The sequence below is a fragment of the Theropithecus gelada genome, chromosome 9 (assembly GCF_003255815.1).
Source record: "Theropithecus gelada isolate Dixy chromosome 9, Tgel_1.0, whole genome shotgun sequence".
Lineage (NCBI taxonomy): Eukaryota > Metazoa > Chordata > Mammalia > Primates > Cercopithecidae > Theropithecus > Theropithecus gelada.
In genome coordinates, this window is record NC_037677.1 from 18,000,674 (window position 1) to 18,018,122 (window position 17,449).

At 35.1% G+C, this 17,449-nt stretch overlaps 1 protein-coding gene across 5 annotated transcripts in view; it reads left to right on the forward strand.

Annotated features, from left to right (window-relative positions):
* Positions 1-11,161, forward strand: part of ARHGAP12 (Rho GTPase activating protein 12) — a 124,431-nt gene extending 113,270 nt beyond the window's left edge. For all 5 annotated transcript variants that reach the window (XM_025397079.1, XM_025397080.1, XM_025397081.1 and 2 more), the window contains 7 exons: positions 3,133-3,238; positions 4,671-4,787; positions 6,710-6,808; positions 8,152-8,229; positions 8,331-8,465; positions 8,703-8,805; positions 9,614-11,161. In XM_025397079.1, coding sequence (XP_025252864.1) covers positions 3,133-3,238; positions 4,671-4,787; positions 6,710-6,808; positions 8,152-8,229; positions 8,331-8,465; positions 8,703-8,805; positions 9,614-9,788 — 813 coding nt within the window. In that variant the 3' untranslated portion in view covers positions 9,789-11,161. The remainder of the gene's footprint in view (positions 1-3,132; positions 3,239-4,670; positions 4,788-6,709; positions 6,809-8,151; positions 8,230-8,330; positions 8,466-8,702; positions 8,806-9,613) is intronic.
* The last annotated feature ends 6,288 nt before the right edge of the window (positions 11,162-17,449 follow it).

The window sequence follows — 17,449 nt, forward strand, 5'->3', positions numbered from 1 at the left end:
GGGTAAATAGTGCTTAGTACATAGTATTTATTCAATAACTGAGTGAGTTGGAAATAATACTATTTGGTGGAAGAAGTCTGAGGCGAGCTTGTGAAATGAAAGAAGCTGTAGGCTTTTCATTAGCACTTTTTCTTTTCTAGTGACCGTTCTCTAGTTTTTCTGCCCCTCCCCTCCAAGCTATTCATACCCTTGTGTTCCTGGTATATTTCTTCTTCTTTGTATACAACAACCAGAAAGAATCCCAGGTTTACATTCTGCAGGTATATTAGTAAGAACATTAGTAAGCAGCTGGGGGCTGTACTTTTTTTATTTGAAACAGGGTCTCATTATCACCCAGGCTGGAGCAGTGGCACAATCATAGCTCACTGCAGCCTTGAACTCCTTGGCTCCAGCCATCCTCCCATTTAGCCTCCCAAGTAGCTGAGACTACAAGTGTGCGCCACCGTGCCTGGCTTGCACTTTTTTATACTCTGTATTCTCCTTTTCGCCTTCCGCCATATGGGGACATGACTCTTCATTGAGGATCATATTATATTAATGACAGAGAAATGAAAGATACTACTTATGGGAAGCAAAAGAGAACTTTACCTCTTCTAGCAAATTAGTTATGAAGCTATATATAAATTCTTCCTTTGGAGTTTATAATATTGCCTGATATTTCTGAATCTTGTCCTTTCTTTTCTGTTTATTCCTGAAACCATGAGGGCAGGCCTTTATATCTTAATACCAAAATAAGAGTAACCTCCTGAACAGTTTTTTTCCCTATTTAATCTCACCTGTCACTGATTCATCCTTAATGCCGTTGCCATATGAAACTTCCTAATGTCAATTTTCTAATCCCCTACGGCTCAGAAACTTTCTGTGATTCATTAAAATTCAACAGTGTAGGCCCAATCTATCTTTTCAAAATGTACCTTCGATTTTACCCAATATGGACTTTCAGCTCTAGTCACAGTAGTCTGTTCACTGTCTCTTGAAAGCAAGTATGCGTGCATTCATTTAACAAATATGTGAATGCCGTCTGCACTGGGGACATAGCAGCACACAGTCAGATACTGCACTTTCCTAGGCTGAGGTTATAGCCACAGACAGATGGTTATTCAAGACAGATAACAGTTAATAAAATGAAATGTGATGAGTGTTAACGATGGTAGGAGGTGTACAGCATTCTGTAAAAATACTGATTGGGGCAAACCTAGTGTATTAGTTAGGGAAGGCCTTGCAGAGAAAGTAGATTTTTGTAATTGAGACCTACAGACTCAGGGAATAAGCCAAGTGAAGAGAGATGATTTTATACATACGTACACACACACACACACACACACACACACACACACACACGTACACACGTTTCTTTTGTTGTTGTTGTTGTTTTAAGACAGAGTCTTGCTCTGTCACCCAGGCTGGAGTGCAATGGCATGATCTCAGCTCACAACACCCTCCGTCTCCCGGGTTCAAGTGATTCTCCTGTCTCAGTCTCCCAAGTAGCTGGGATAACAGGCACCCACCACCACACCTGCCTGAGTTTTTGTATTTTTAGTAGAGATGAGGTTTCACCATGTTGTCCAGGCTGCTCTTGAATTCCTGACCTCAAGTGATCTGCCCGCCTTTGCCTCCCAAAGTGCTGGGATTACAGGTGTGGAGCCACTGCACCTGGCCTGTATTTTTGATTAAGAAATTTTAAAATACATACTGTTTCCAAAGTGTCAGAAGATACCAAGGACTAAATGTAGCAAGAGGTGCAAGAACTTTGCAGGGAAAATTACAAATCTTTATTGAGAGACACTGAAGAAAACCTAAGTAAATGAGAAGTATATCCTGTTCATGCATTTAAAGATTCAATAATATAAAGATATAACATTCTTCCAAATGATTTATAGACTTGAGATTTTTGAATCTCATTTAAAATCCCAGTAGTTTTTCTGGTAGAACTTGAAAAGCTTATTCTAAAATTTATATAGAAATGCAAAAAGCTAAGAATACCTAAGATACTATTGAAGAAGAAAGAAAAAGGACTTGCACTATCATACGTCGTCTTTGAAAAGCCATATTCCTTAATAAAGTGTGGTATCCATGCAGGGATAGGCATACGTACCTCTGAAACCATAAAGAACCTAGAAACAGACCCACGTACCTGTGGACACGTTTTGCCAGATAGAGCACTGTAGAGGAAGCAAATGGTGCTGGTGCAGCTGGGAATCCAAGAAAAAACTGGAACCCTTCCTTACACCATCCACAAAAATGAATTCCTGGTGGAGTAAAGATCTCCATGTGACGGCAGAGCGAAGGTTTTTAGTTTTGAGGACTCAGTCATTCTTTAGTCTGTACAAGTGACCTTAGTTAAGTTATAGATGAGCTCTAGAATTTCTTTTTTTCTGTTTTTTTTTTGAGACAGAGCCTTACTCTCTCGTCCAGGCTAGACTGCAATGGCGCAATCTTGGCTCACTGCAGTCTCTGCCTCCCAGATTCACACAATTCTCCTGCCTCAGCCTCCCGAGTAGCTGGGATTCCAGGCGTGTGCTACCACGCCTGGCTACTTTTTGTATTTTTAGTAGAGGCGGGGTTTCATGATGTTGGCCAGGCTGGTCTCAAACTCCTAACCTCAGGTCATTTGCCTGCCTCGGCCTCCCAAAGTGCTGGGATTACAGGTGTGAGCCACCACGCCTGGCCGCTCTATGATTTCTTTCAGTTGACAACCATGAGTCTGGAGGATGAGTCTTGTCCTGTTGTTACAGGGTAATACTCTTGTCAGGTCCGTGTGTAGAAGTCTTGTACTGTTGTCAGAGAATGTAGCTCTATTGTGTTTTTCACCATAAATTGTAGCCTTACCTTTTAACTGTTAGTGTCACTAAAAGTTGATTAAAATTAGGCAAGGTAGCGTCATCATCAGTGTAAACTAACATTATCCTGTGAATTTTCAGCAATAATTTCTTTTTTAAAAAAATCAAAATTGATGCCATGTAGGGAGAGAAAAAGTATTTATCAAATATCTAAGTCATACATACTGTATGTTAATTGGTTTCCTAAAATTGTTTGAAGAGTCATTTACAATAGTCATTGTAAGAATTGTGCCATTCCAACTATAGTAATACTAGAAGTGTAATATATGTTTGGGAAATATCTAACCAATAGGCAGTAGACACTGATGAAGGAATTGAAGAGGAGATACTCCCAGATTCACCAGGAATAGAAAAGCATGATAAAGAAAAGGAACAAAAAGATCCCAAAAAGCTTCGTTGTAAGTTGTCCTTTTCCTATTTTGCTAAGGATTTGAGCTTGTTCTCTTAGCATTTTGAAAGTTTTAAATACATATATAAAAGCTGAATGGAATGTCCAATGTTACAAAAAGGTTATGCAGTTAACCAAGTGCAGTCTCATTGTATCAGCCGTCTTTCTTCTTAACTCATTATTGTCGTTTTTCAGCCTAATAGTATGCATCCTGTGGCATCTCATTAATTTTAAGGTGTTGTGCTGCTTTCAGAGAAGAAGTATAGTACATTTCTGTTGAGGCCTCTAGCAAGCTGAACTTTACTGATTTAAACATATATACTTACTGTTTAAGATTCTACATAGAATCTTACACTTTAAGAAGTCAAAAGTCATGGAATATGTACCGTAATTTCCTACTGGACACCAGGCATCCATCTCTGGACTAGGGTGTGTCTGTGCATGTAAACAGATGCATGCGTTCCTATCTCCAGATCTTACTACAGAAAGGTGCATAGTGAAAGACAGCAGCTTTAAGAAAAGCATTTTCTAATGTTGGCCCCTTGTGAATTACATTGCTTAAATAGGCCATTAGCTGTGTGACTTGGTACTTTGTTCAGTCCATTTTAACAAATCCACGTTTAAGAACTTTTTGGCCTTCATATTAACTGAATGATTAGAAAATCAGTTCTACTTTTCTGTATTTCTAATGAACTTGAGGCCTATTACTGACATTGTCAACAGGTAGCAATTTAACATAAAAATGTGATTATTTTTTATTCTATATTATAGATTCTTCATGCCCTCAACTTTCCCCAAATAGACTTACTTTCAAGAAATATACCTTTTGAATTTTTGTTACTATAACAGAAAAATAAATCAAGACTCAAGGCAATGGAGGACATTTTTCGTGTAGTCCCATTTGTAGCTCAAAGTACAAATAATTATGATGAAAGTTAGCTTAAAGTACAAGTATAATAGTTATGATAATTATATGTCTATATTTATATCTCTATATATATCTGTGTGTATCTCCAGTTTTCTTGTTCAGTGAAGATAGGGATTCTTTTGTTTGTTATGTATTTTATGTATTTTTACTTTTTGGTGGTCATTTTACCTTCTAAAACTAATGGATAATCAATAAAGATAAGTAGTTAATAATTTATGAAATAATGAATATGTTAGAGTAAATTAGGGATGTCTTGGCAGATATACCATAGAAGGTATGGTTTTCATCTGTTTTTAGTGATAAAAATGAAATGTTTGGTTTAGTTTATAACTTTGAAATGGGTTCTGTGTTAATGTAATTCTTCACATCTTGTCCTTAAACCACATTGAAGTTAAAATAAGTGAATTGTACTATGATCTTGACATAAGAGGTTAATATGTTTTGCATGCTGGCTGGAAAAACTTGTATCAACAAAACTTTTACAAATGCTTATTACCTGTCCTTTTGTCTTAAGCCTTTAAAGTATCTAGCATAGATTCTTCAGAACAGAAAAAAACCAAGAAAAACTTAAAGAAGTTTCTTACACGACGCCCCACTTTGCAAGCTGTTCGCGAAAAAGGTTATATTAAAGGTTGGTAGAAGTATTGTTGATAATAATGAATGTTGGCCTACATAAATAAGATGTTTCAAATTACCATTTTCAAACAGTAAGAATATTCTTTATTCAAGTATTTAAGTACAGTTAGTAAAAGACATTAAGTAATTAAAATAGATTTTTTTAAAAGTTTATTTTAACTAAAGCAGTGGACAGACAAATAACAAACTAAACTTTTAGGAAAGCCTATTTCAGAGGAACTACATGGATGTGATGGGTGGCAGATTTTTAGAAATTGTGACAATGAGAAGTTTAGTTTTGAGATGCAAAGATCACAAGAAATAAGAAATTTTGAATATCACTAATAGTAGAAAGAAAGAAAAATGAACGAATAATTTTTACCTTTAGCTGTCATTTAAGGTAATTGAAAAATTAGCATAAGGTGCTTTTTTCTAACTAATTTATTTACTTGTTATTTATAAGCACTATAATGGACTAACAATCTTTTTTTATAGGAAAATATTCTTTAAAAATCACATTACTTGTGTATGCTTTCAGTTCTTACAAGCATGTTTAATTCCAAAGATGAAATTTTCTAATACATGACTTAAAACAATGGCATTTATTCATAAATAAAATAAAGATAATATAGTCTATAATGTATATATATGTCAGATTGTTATGAAGCTTCTAACAAAGGCCGTCTATTTGTGAAGCATCTGCATTAAAACACATAAGCAAATTTTATTAAGAAGGTATTTAAGGCCAGGTGCAGTGGCTCACATCTGTAAACCCCCCATTTTGGGAGGCAGGAGGACTGCTTGAGTACAGGAACTTGAGACCAGATTGGGTAACATAGAGAGACCCTCTCTCTACAAAAAATTAGTTGGGTATGGTGTCACACACCCTTATTCCTAGCTACTTGGGAGGCTGAGTGGGAGCATCACTTAAGCACAGGAATTAGAGGCTGCAGTGCAGCCTGGGTGATAAAGTCTCTGTCTTAAAAAAAAAAAAAAAAGTATTTAAGACTTCTAGGACGAGACTAGCTAATTAAGTAATTAAAATTAGCAACTTTAAGAGTTATGGATAACAGGTACTCTCCAATAAAGCATATAAATTTGTATGATGAGTTTAGAGTCTTTAAAAACTTAAAAAAAAAAAAAAAAGCCTGGCAAATAAATGGATAGAAACTGTTGCTCATTTGTTCACCAGGCCTTTTCCCTGAGAAATATAAACTGTTGTCACTTTATGTCCTTATCACTTCACACTGTTTGTTTTCCTGAACGTTTACCACTAATATGGAATTTCAAAACTGTTGGGTTGAAAGATTAATAGAAGAGTCTTTGAAATATATTTTGTGAAATCAAATGTTGATGATACGTGATGGGTGGGCATATGCTTATTTTAATAATTTTAAAAATAGTCGAGTATTTACTAAGTGCTAGGCACAAGCCTAGGTGCTATGAATACCTGTTGGTGTTCAGGAACTACATGGTCCTTGCCCTCATGAAACTTATACTCAAGTGGGAGGTAGACAAGATAATTGTGAAATAGTAACAAATACTATGAATCTAACACAGTAATAAAATAGGATGTGTCTGGAATTGGGTTCTCTTAGGCAAGGATGGTCAGAGGGGTTATTAAAAGTAGGTGACATTTTAGTTGAGACTAGGAGTGATAAGAAGGAGCCAAATTGGGTGGAAAATTGCTTTCTGAAAAAGCAGTAGAAAGTACAAAGGTTCTCAGGCAAGAGTGAGTGAGGGTGTTTATGAGTTTGGAAATGAATTGTTTGAAGTGAAAGTGGAGAAGTAGGCAAGATGCATATTGCATAAGGTATAGGGCCATGTTAAACAATATTTGGTTACACTGGATGTTTCTGTTGCACTCTGAATGGTTAGCCATTTCATGAACTGAATTTTAGCAAGGTGATTGACTTTTTAAAAATAAATCTTTTTCAGATCAGGTATTTGGATCCAATCTTGCTAATCTGTGTCAAAGAGAGAATGGCACAGTACCAAAGTTTGTGAAGTTATGTATTGAACATGTTGAAGAATATGGTAAGAGAAGGATTTTGATTTTTTTTTTTTTTTACATTAAGCAAACCAGCTTCTTGTTTTGCCATCAAAATTCCCAGAATTTTTATGATTTTGATTGATGCAACCAAAAGTTCCCTGTAGTCCTAAGAGGTTAAGAAAATAATTTTGTTTGCAAAAACACATGTTTACACCTGTTTCAAATAGGACCTCTCCAGGCATCTATTGAATGCTTGGTACTCGCAGTTAATTAAATATATGCTTTTCTTTGAAGCCATTTCATTTAAGCATTTGCTTAAAATGAAGAAGGTAGTGATTGTGAAATTTGAGTTTATTTTTAAGAAATAATCTGACAGTGTGTAAGGTCTGAGGAGATTATGTTTACTTATTAAGTTTCTTCTGTTCTAAAAATCAGATGACATTTTAAACTGTTAGGTCAACCACAAATGTCTCATGAGATAAAAATTTTTATGTCATTTTCTGTAAAATATGACAAACTAATTTCTATTGTGGTTAATTTAAACATAGCTATAATATTTATACTAGTTTTATATAAATAGTAGTATATTGATTGTAATCACATTAACTTATCTCTATATCATGAAAAAATTTTGTACAATTAAAACATGTAATTCAATTTGTAATTTCTGCCAGTCTCTTGTCCCATTGACTCTTCTTGTCAGCATGGCAATAGGGATGCCACACTATTGTCTTAATTTGAAGCTAAATGAATAGTGTACATTCGAATTTGTACATTATTATCATTTAATGAATACCTGAAATTTCGGGGCTTAACTGTATGAATTTCAGATGATTCTGTTTCATGTATAAAAGAAAATAATAAATTATAGCAAATTTTGTATTGTTTTTATAGAACCATTAGTTTAGTGGTTATATTAAGTTTACTTATTAGAAACATTTAATATGACAGATGCTTTCAATAAAGTTTTTACAATGTGTGCGTTTACATTATCAAATGGTGTGCAAAATATGCATGGGCCGATTTTACCTGCTGGCTTCCTTTAATTTTGAATTATCCCCAGATGTTTTCAGAAATGTATTTGAAATTGTTAGTGTTTTAAGATTAATGAAACCACTTCCTTGAGCTGATTCACAGTCTATATGATGAGCAGAGTAGAATTACTGCTGTTTATTAAACAGAATTCAGAATTTATTAAACAGAATTCAGAGCGAATCTCCATCTCTCTCCCCTGCCAAGCATCTACCAGAAGCCATTTAGAGAAGAAGAATATTTGCCCATTTGATTTTAGGCTAATGCTAATGAGTGAGAATTCTGACACATGCAAACATGTTCAGAAGAGGCAAACACGTACTTTAAACACACACAAATTATTATTGTCTCTTAGGTTTGGATGTTGATGGGATATACAGAGTAAGTGGCAACCTCGCAGTGATCCAGAAGCTAAGGTTTGCAGTCAATCACGGTAAGATTATATTTCCTGTTGTTATTCAAATGCATCACTCATAACTTTTTGAACTGGCTTAAAGTAATTTTTTAAAATGTCCAATTCCTGCTGTTTTTCAGATGAGAAGTTGGACTTGAATGATAGTAAATGGGAAGATATTCATGTCATTACTGGAGCACTCAAAATGTTTTTTCGAGAATTACCAGAACCTCTTTTTACATTTAATCATTTTAATGATTTTGTTAATGCAATTAGTAAGTACGCAGTTCTACTCAGTTTTTTCTAGATATTGAAAATTCTTTGCACAGTTTAAGCCACCCTATTTTTTCATCTTACTTCAAGCAAGTATTTTCGATTGTTTTACTCCAAACATTTTAAATGTGACCGCCAGGTGTCACTGTGTATTACCAAATATCAGCTTCCAAACTGTGACATTGCTTTCAGTTTCATAAGAATTTGCTGTAAAATATCTGGTTATTATCTTTTTTCAGAGCAAGAACCAAGACAGCGAGTCGCTGCTGTTAAGGACCTAATCAGACAGTTGCCTAAGCCAAACCAGGATACAATGCAGATTCTTTTCAGACATCTCAAAAGGTAGGAGGACTGCCCAGTCATGGGATGTGGTATAGCACAAGGGGAAGCAGGAAGGCCTGTGGGGCCAGGGTCATTCAAACCTAGGTTTGGATCCCAGCTATGCTACTTGCTGTCTTTGTAACTTGAAAAAGTAACTCACTGAGCTCCTTGTAGTATCAGTCTGTCATGGGTAAATGATTTGCTATAATAAAGTAGATATTATATGTGAAGTATTTATGTAATGCTTAGCACATAGGTGTTCAGAAATTGTTGCTAAAGTTGATATGAAGATGAGATTGGATATTAATTGAGGTGTATTAAGTTACCTTATAATAAAGCCATCATGGTTCTAAGTTACTACATAACCACTTTAATAACCGAGTTCTTTCATCTTATAGAAAGGACACTAGAATACTAAAACAAAAAATCCCAGCTAGAGAGGTTTTTTTTTAAAGAAATAACATAAAATGAGTAAAATAGAAAGTTTAATCTCCACACCCTAATGAGATTTTTTCCCATCAATTTAATGGAACAGTCATTGTTACCTGAATTGTAACTCGTACTTAAATGTTCTATTTTAAAAACTAAGCTAAAATATCACACATTTAAAGTTTGTTAGAGTATGCTTAATTGTACCTTTCAGCTGTGTTTATCAAAAATAAAGCTTCATATGGCATTTAGGCATAATTCTGCTTGGTTTATGCGTCACGTTAGGAAAATGAGCATTAATTCTCTTTTTAAAATGCAGACTGTTAGGTTTATAATACCATTTGAAGAATTTTCTCTCTCTTTTATTTTCTCTTTTAACAACTTCTTTCTTTCCCTTCAGAGTTGTAGAAAATGGAGAGAAAAATCGAATGACCTATCAGAGTATAGCAATTGTTTTTGGTCCCACTCTGTTAAAACCAGAAAAAGAAACTGGTAATATAGCAGTTCATACTGTGTACCAAAATCAGATTGTAGAATTAATTCTTCTGGAACTGAGTTCCATCTTCGGACGCTGATTCTTACTGAAGACAACCTGTGGAATAGAAGCTGGATTCCATCAGATTTCAAATGTTTATACACAATGTATTTTATTTTTTGGACCAAGCAGTGACTCTAATTTTGCACTTTTTTTTTGAGGGATCAGAAGGGAAGGAGAGAGTCAAGATGTGTGTTAGGCCCTCATATTTGCTGCTTTGTTGCAAGTTGATATAACTGCGTGTAATTATGAATTCATTTTATCCTGAATGTTTGCGTTTCATACTCTGAATTTCAGTAAAAATCAAAACTTAAAATTCTAACCAGTCATATACACTGGATAATTTGGTAAGAAAACTGTATTTCTTCCCTGAAATTGGATAATGTAGACTTTCTTCTCAAGATTCATGACTTGATAGAACAAAATACTTACTATCAGTTATGTTGAAAAGGCTCTTGGGCATTTTAAACAAAATGAAGTATATCCATTTTGAAACCTGTGTATTTCTTTTTCGGGGTTTCTGCATGCAGTGGCAGTCTTAAGTGCCAAAATTCATCATAACCCCAAAATAACCTCTTGATGAAGGCTTGCTGTCTTTTACTGTGTTACACAGCATCCTTACTGGATATCTTAGTTGCTTGTTTGGGCAGCACACTAATATTACTTAAAACACTGTGATATACTGGAGTTTTAGTTAGCTTAAGTCAGTTCAGGGCATTTTAGGGCTGTCTTGCTATACTGAATTGTAGCTAACAATCCTAATTATATCTAGTACCATACTGAGTTCTTGGTATGACCCTGTGGAAACACACATTATTTTATGTAAATATAGGCTAAAGACTTAATGTCCTTTAGCTTGTGTATATAATTGTGTTGTATAGTCTCAGAGTACATTCTAACCCTACATTTCTAATCATGTTATTGGTAATCTTTTCTGTGAATATTAGGTTTCCTCCAGAAATAGGCCGTTATTTGGGAAAGTTAACTGTGTGCACTTTTAGATATTAATTACATTTACAGGCAAATCACTGTCATGAGAATGGTACTGGAAAAATACTGAATAGACTTGCTAAATGGCACATGCACTACAAGAGGAACCTTTTAGGTTATTTAATATGTACAGAAAACATTAGAAAAAATTTATTACAGAATTCTAATTCCAGTATGAATAGTGGAAACCCATCTGTAAATTAGATGATGTCGGATGGAAAATGACATTGCTAAATTGGAGAATTTCTTTTTACCTACTAATGTAGATTGCTTTGTATAATAAAACACAGGGTTTGGAAGGTTTTGTTACAGGGAGCATGGTCTGTTGAAGATTTTTAAAATGTATTTTTCTAGATTAACTTCTGTACATGAAATGTCTAATAAAACTATAAGAGGTTTAGAGATTTTTCCATTGGAAATGTGCATTTTGTTTTTTAATTTTTTTGTTTTTGCATTTACTGGCATACTCTTATACCTCATTTTAAAAAAGTCAACTGAATCCAATATTTCCTGTGGCAAATAACACTTTCCTCATTCATACTTTTTCTCCTCTCTTCCATGCCAACATTTCTCCACCCCCAACATACACTTTTTATTTCTCCATCAATATTTAAAAGTGAGTGATTTGTGACCAGGATTTTTTTTTTCTTAGGGTTGCATTTATAATTTACAGATTGCCTTCCTTGGGAACAAGTATTTTTTTTCTATGATCTGTCTGAAAACCTCTCACCTGAATTTTGTGGTAGAAATTCTGTATTTGTTGTTGTGAGCGTGTTAAATTGATAACAAACCAAACTACTTGATAGCTAAAGCAGATTGTTCTGGGTGGGGAGAAAAAGCCCTAAATCAGGATGTTTATATTTGCCTAAAGATGTCCTTAGTAACACAATATGCTTTAGATCTTGCTTATATAATGATTGTATACCAGGAAAACAATTAGACTCAAATCAGTGATGTTCTTGCTCTTGGTGTCCATGAACATATATCAAAGATTAAAATTGTCCTGTGTTTCTTGTTTCAAGGTACATGTGTGTGTGTGTATGTGTGTGTGTGCGTGTATGTGTGAAGTCTTAATTGTTTTATTCTACAGCTAATCAGTTTATTATAATATTGTATGTACAGTGAGATTAATGTCTTGTGTTTTCATCCTTTGTGAATTAAAAATTCTCACTTGTTTTTGTAATAACAAAGCTAGTAATATTTTCCTGTCTTGACAGCTTGGTTTTATAGTAGAAAATATATTAAAAGCTGAAATAAATTATCAATTTTATTTGTAAGTCTTCCTTTAGAATGTCATTGAAAAAGGTAGTTGGAGATTTAGAAAAGAAAATATATTTAAATACACTGTCACATTCCAGTTAGAAGAAAAACACTTATTTAAATTGTATAGAAATAAGAAATTTTACCCTTTACTCTGGAGAAAGTAAGTTAATTATTAAATATCTCCAAAGAATGATGTTTGTATTTTAGATAGAGACAAATCTATAAATTGTTTTTTCCTTATGTGAAAAGCACAAATGAAATAATTTGGTGAAACTTTGGACTTAGTGGTAGATGGGTTGTATGTGTGTTTATAACATAAACACACAAACGTGTATGTGTGCTACGTGTGTGTGTGCGTGCACACCATTGCTTACATACAAGTGAAAACTCACCAATAATGGCAGATACATGGAGACCTTTTTACTATTTGTTTCATTCCACGCCTCTTTGCAAGCTCACAATATTGAACATTAAGATAGCAGTGGGCCGGGCGCAGTGGCTCACGCCTGTAATCCCAGCACTTTGGGAGGCTGAGGCAGGCGAATCATTTGAGGTCAGGGGTTCGAGACCAGCCTGGACAACATGGTGAAACCCTGTCTCTACTAAAAATTCAAAAAAATTAGCTGGGCATGGTGGCAGGTGCCTGTAATCCCAGCTACGGGGAGACTGAGGCAGGAGAATCACTTGAATCCAGGAGGCAGAGGTTGCAGTGAGCCGAGATCGCACCACTGCACTCCAGCCTGGGCAACTGTGAGACTCTGTCTCAAAAAAAAAAAAAAAAAAAGATAGCAGTGAAGGGAAAATAGTTATTCCATAATTGTGCCAAGAGATTTTTTCCAGCTCATGGGAGAGGCTTCTAATTAAAAAACATGTAGTTTCCCATGACTCGAATTCCTCAAAGATCTTTAGGCATTTTTAAAGAAATACACAGAGGAGTCCAAAACACGTCTTTTTAGTAAAGAAGAAAATAAAAATAGTCAACTGGGCGCCACACTCTCACTAGTCTAAGAAAAGTCATGTTCAAATATTGCATCTCTATAGAGAATTGAAAATGGATAGAAAATAAGATTTTATTCCCCCTGAACTCCAGCCATCAGCTCTAATGATCTTCTTTTATAGAAAGCACTTCTCTGGTGTAAGACTCCAGAAAGTGTTTAATAGGGCCTTTAGCCTGCAGGTTACAGTCTTGGAGGCGGAGCATAGGTTTTGTTATTTTTTTAAACAGTATTCCAGTGCAGCTAACATAGTAGTATTAATTGCAACTTTAGTTTGAAACAAACAAAAACAAAAATCAAATGGGTGCAAAACAAAATGAACTGTCTCACAACGATGGTGTATTAGAATCTGTTGGAAATTCACAGGCTGTGTCCTCAGGCCTGGCAGAGTCAGACTTAGTATTCTAGAGAACGGGGAGATACAGAATGCCTAATGAGACATCTGTAACTACCAAAGACAAGGGAGTTCTCCTGAAGAATCTCAATTAGTCTGCTCAGCTGAAGTTTTGTGGTCCAGTGGTGGCTGCAAGTATATTCAGCTGGATTAAGCTTTTACAAATTAGCCTTATGTGAATATAGCACTTAAATGAACTCTTTCATTTCCTTCATTGCTTCCCTTCTCCCACAGGGGGAGGGGGGGAAACGAAAGAAAGAAAGCACTTTTATAGTGCTCTCATAAACAGAGCACTTGTAGAACAAGGTAACTGTTTAACAAATTACTACAATACGTATTTAGAATACATGTTTTTTCTCATCGACCCTCTTCTCCCTTTATTTCTTCTCTTTCGAGGTTTTCAGAAAAGCGGTCTTTGGTAATGATTTTTAATTATTAATGCTGGTAGCCAGATCTTTCAAGCAGTTCTGATAGTTGTGGCTCATACTGCAAGTAGCTTAGAAACTTGTAATGCTGTCATAAATGTTATAATGATAAAATCCATAGTGACATGAGAATGACAAATGATGCTGTAGAGGTCTTTATGAACAGAGCATGTGCAGAGGTAGAAATCAAAACCACTGTCAAGTCATGGTAGAGTAACCAGTGAAAATTCAGCACAGACTTCAAGGCCACTTTTCCTTGGCATTTTGAGAAATTGTTTATACAGTCATGTGACTCTTAATGACGAGGATATGTTCTGAGAAATGTATTGGTATATGCAAACATCATAGATGATACTTACACAAACCTAGATGTATACCAGATGCTACACTTAGGCTGTGGTATAGACTATTCCCCCTGGGCTGCAAACCTGTACAGCAGGTGACTACTGAATACTGTAGGCAATTGGAACACAGTGGTATTTGTGTATCTAAACACAACAGAAAAGTTACAGTAAAAATACAGTACTGTAATCTTATGGGATGACCATTGTATAATGCAGTCTGTCATTGACTAGAACATCATTATGCAGTACATGACTGTATTTACGCAGGAAAAATGGGAATCTTAGATGCCAAAGTAATACTCTCAATGATTGATAAAGCAGGAAAGGACCTGTAGGGACCCTCATCTTCACAGTTTATTGTTTTATAGATGAAATAACTGAGGCCCAGATTGATGTGAATGCGTAAAGTCATATGCTTAGTGACAGAATAAGCCTAAGGCTGAAAAGAAGTAATATTTTGATTAGCTATGTTATTTCTATTTAAAGTTTGGGATCAATTTAACTAAAGCATATTCTGGCATTTTCAATAATATTTGAGGAACAAACAACTTGCTTTCTGTTTCACACTAAGCTAGTTATTATTTATGTGGTATATTGAAACATTTGCCTTCTATTATGCACCTCTGTTACGAATATAGAAGCTTCAGGGGGTAGGTACTGCTTTTACTGGTCTCTTCTGGCTCTGGTTGCATAGGAGGTAAACTAGCATCCTTCTCTGTCCCCTGGCAAATAATCAGAATTCAGCGATTCTATTTCTACCCACTGACATTCCTGGATAGGCCATTATGTATATTAATCTCTTTTTAATACGGATTTCTGCTTTCACTTATGTTCTAGAATGGTGCTATCCAGTTACTGTAGCCACCAGCCATATGTGGCATTTTTAAAAATTGTGGCAAAATATGCATAACAAAATTTACCATAGAAATCATTTTAAGTATACAGTTCAGTTGTATGAAGTACATTTATATTGTTATGCAACCATCATCACTATCCATCTCTAGAACTTTTTTCACCTTGAAGAACTGAAACTATCCACTAAACAGTCAATCTCCATTCCCCCAGCCCCTGAGAAAACCACCATTCTACTCTGTCTGTGATTTTAACTACCTCATATAAGTGGAATCATGCAGTATTTGCCTTTTAATGACTGTCTTATTGCACTTAGCATAATGTCCTCAAGGTTCATTTATGTAGTAGCATACTGCAGGATTTCCTTTTGAAGGCTTGATAGTATTCCACTGTGTGTATACACCACATTTTGCTTATCCATTCATTTGTCAATGGACAGTGTTGCTTCCATGTTTGAGATACTGTAATTCTGCTATGAACATGGATGTATAGATATCCTAGAGACTCACTGGATTTGGCGGTAATTTTTTGGATATGACACTAAAGGCAACAGAAGAAAAAGACAAACTGGACTTTAATAAATTTTTTAAAATGTGTGCATTAAAAGATTATCCTATTGATAACATCATCCTTTTGATAATAAACGGGCAACCAATAGAATAGGAGAAAATATTTGCGAATTGTATATATGATAAAGGATTGGTATCCTTGATACAGAGAGAACTCTTAAAACTCAACAACAGTGAGAAACCTGATTCAAAAATGGGCAAAGGACTTGAATAGACATTTCTCCAAAGAAGATATATAAATGGCCAATAAGGACATGAAAAGATGCCCAGCATCACTAATTATTAGAGAAATGTATATCAAAACTGAGATCACCTTACATCCAGCAGGCTGGCTGCTATCAAGAAACCAGAAAACAAGTGTTGGCAAGGATGTTGAGAAATTGGAATCCTTTTCCACTGTTGATGGGTGGGAATGTAAAATGGTACCACCACTATGGAAAACAGTATGGCAATTCCTCAAAAAATTAAAAATAGAGTTACCACACGATGCAGCCATTCCACTTCTGGGTACACATCCGAAAGAGTTTGAATTTACTTACAATTATATAGTACTTTAAAATTTAGTTACTCTGTCACAATAGCTACATTTCAAATGGTCAGTAGGGACTTGGAGTTAATGGGCACCATCCTGAACAGTGCAAATACAGAACAATTTCATCCTCAACAGAAATTTCTACTGGATGGTGCTATTCTAGGTTGGGATGTGGGGAATAAGCAATTGCAAACTGCACATTCTGCAAAATTACTTTAAAAATACATGCTCTACAGCATGTCATATACATCTCCCTCATGCTTGTCTCTTAAGTGCATGACACTAGGAAAGTTTAAAATTAAGGAGAGAAATACATTTTTATTATAGGTGTGCTAAACTTGAATATTTGTCCTATTATATGCTTTCATATTGGGGCTGGAAGGGAGGTAAATGTGATTTAACTTCCAATACAACACCATCAAAATGCTTGCAATTTGGGCAAAAGCGGTCTGAGACCATGTTAACAGAAGCCTCAGTTGACATTGTTCTCTTTGGAAAATCTAGGAATGCTGTGCTGTGAGATAATTAATGTTTCCGAAGTTTGTGTCACAATAGTCTTACATTTAAATTTTAGAAATTTTTACATTAGTGGGAAAGATTTTCTAAAATTTTATTTTAGAAATTATCTAAACAATGAAAGAAATGATTCTAATTTGAACTTTCCCTTGGGATCCAAGCTACTTCATACTATATTTACTTCTGATTTTTAATAATACCCTGTATGAGGTTGTGAAAAACTTGAAAAACATACATAACACAACTTTTTAAATGGGAGCTGATATCTAACCATGGATACAAGGAAACTATTGGTAGTCTCAAAGCGACTCAGTAGGTCTGCACGTGATTTCGCCAGATGCATTCTAAAGTATGGAAGATGACTTGATATGTAGATCTCATAGAATAGATGATAATCAGCGTTTTTTGTTTTCATTTAAATAACTATCAGATTTGTTTCAAGGGTCCCAGGCCAAATTCTTCCAGAGCAGGTACTCATGCGTTGTTGGCATATACGATGCTCTAGTTGAAGAAGCTGCTACTGATATGTTTTCAATCCTGTTATAAAAGGCCTTCTATTAATAAGCACCTTAAAATTTCTAGGTGGGGAGTATAATAAGTTGTTAGTTACCCATACTGATCCAACCCATTGACAGAATGACTTAGTTCAGACTTAGGCAAATCGTAGGGTGTAGAAGCTTTGCCCTCTAGTAAACCTGACTCACCAAACACTCCTCCTGTCTTCTCATTAAGCACGTTGAAACAGAAAATGCTTCTCTATGAATCCTTTCTTCTTCTTTCCTTTCTCTCAGCCACCATCTCAGCAACTGTGTCGTAGACAA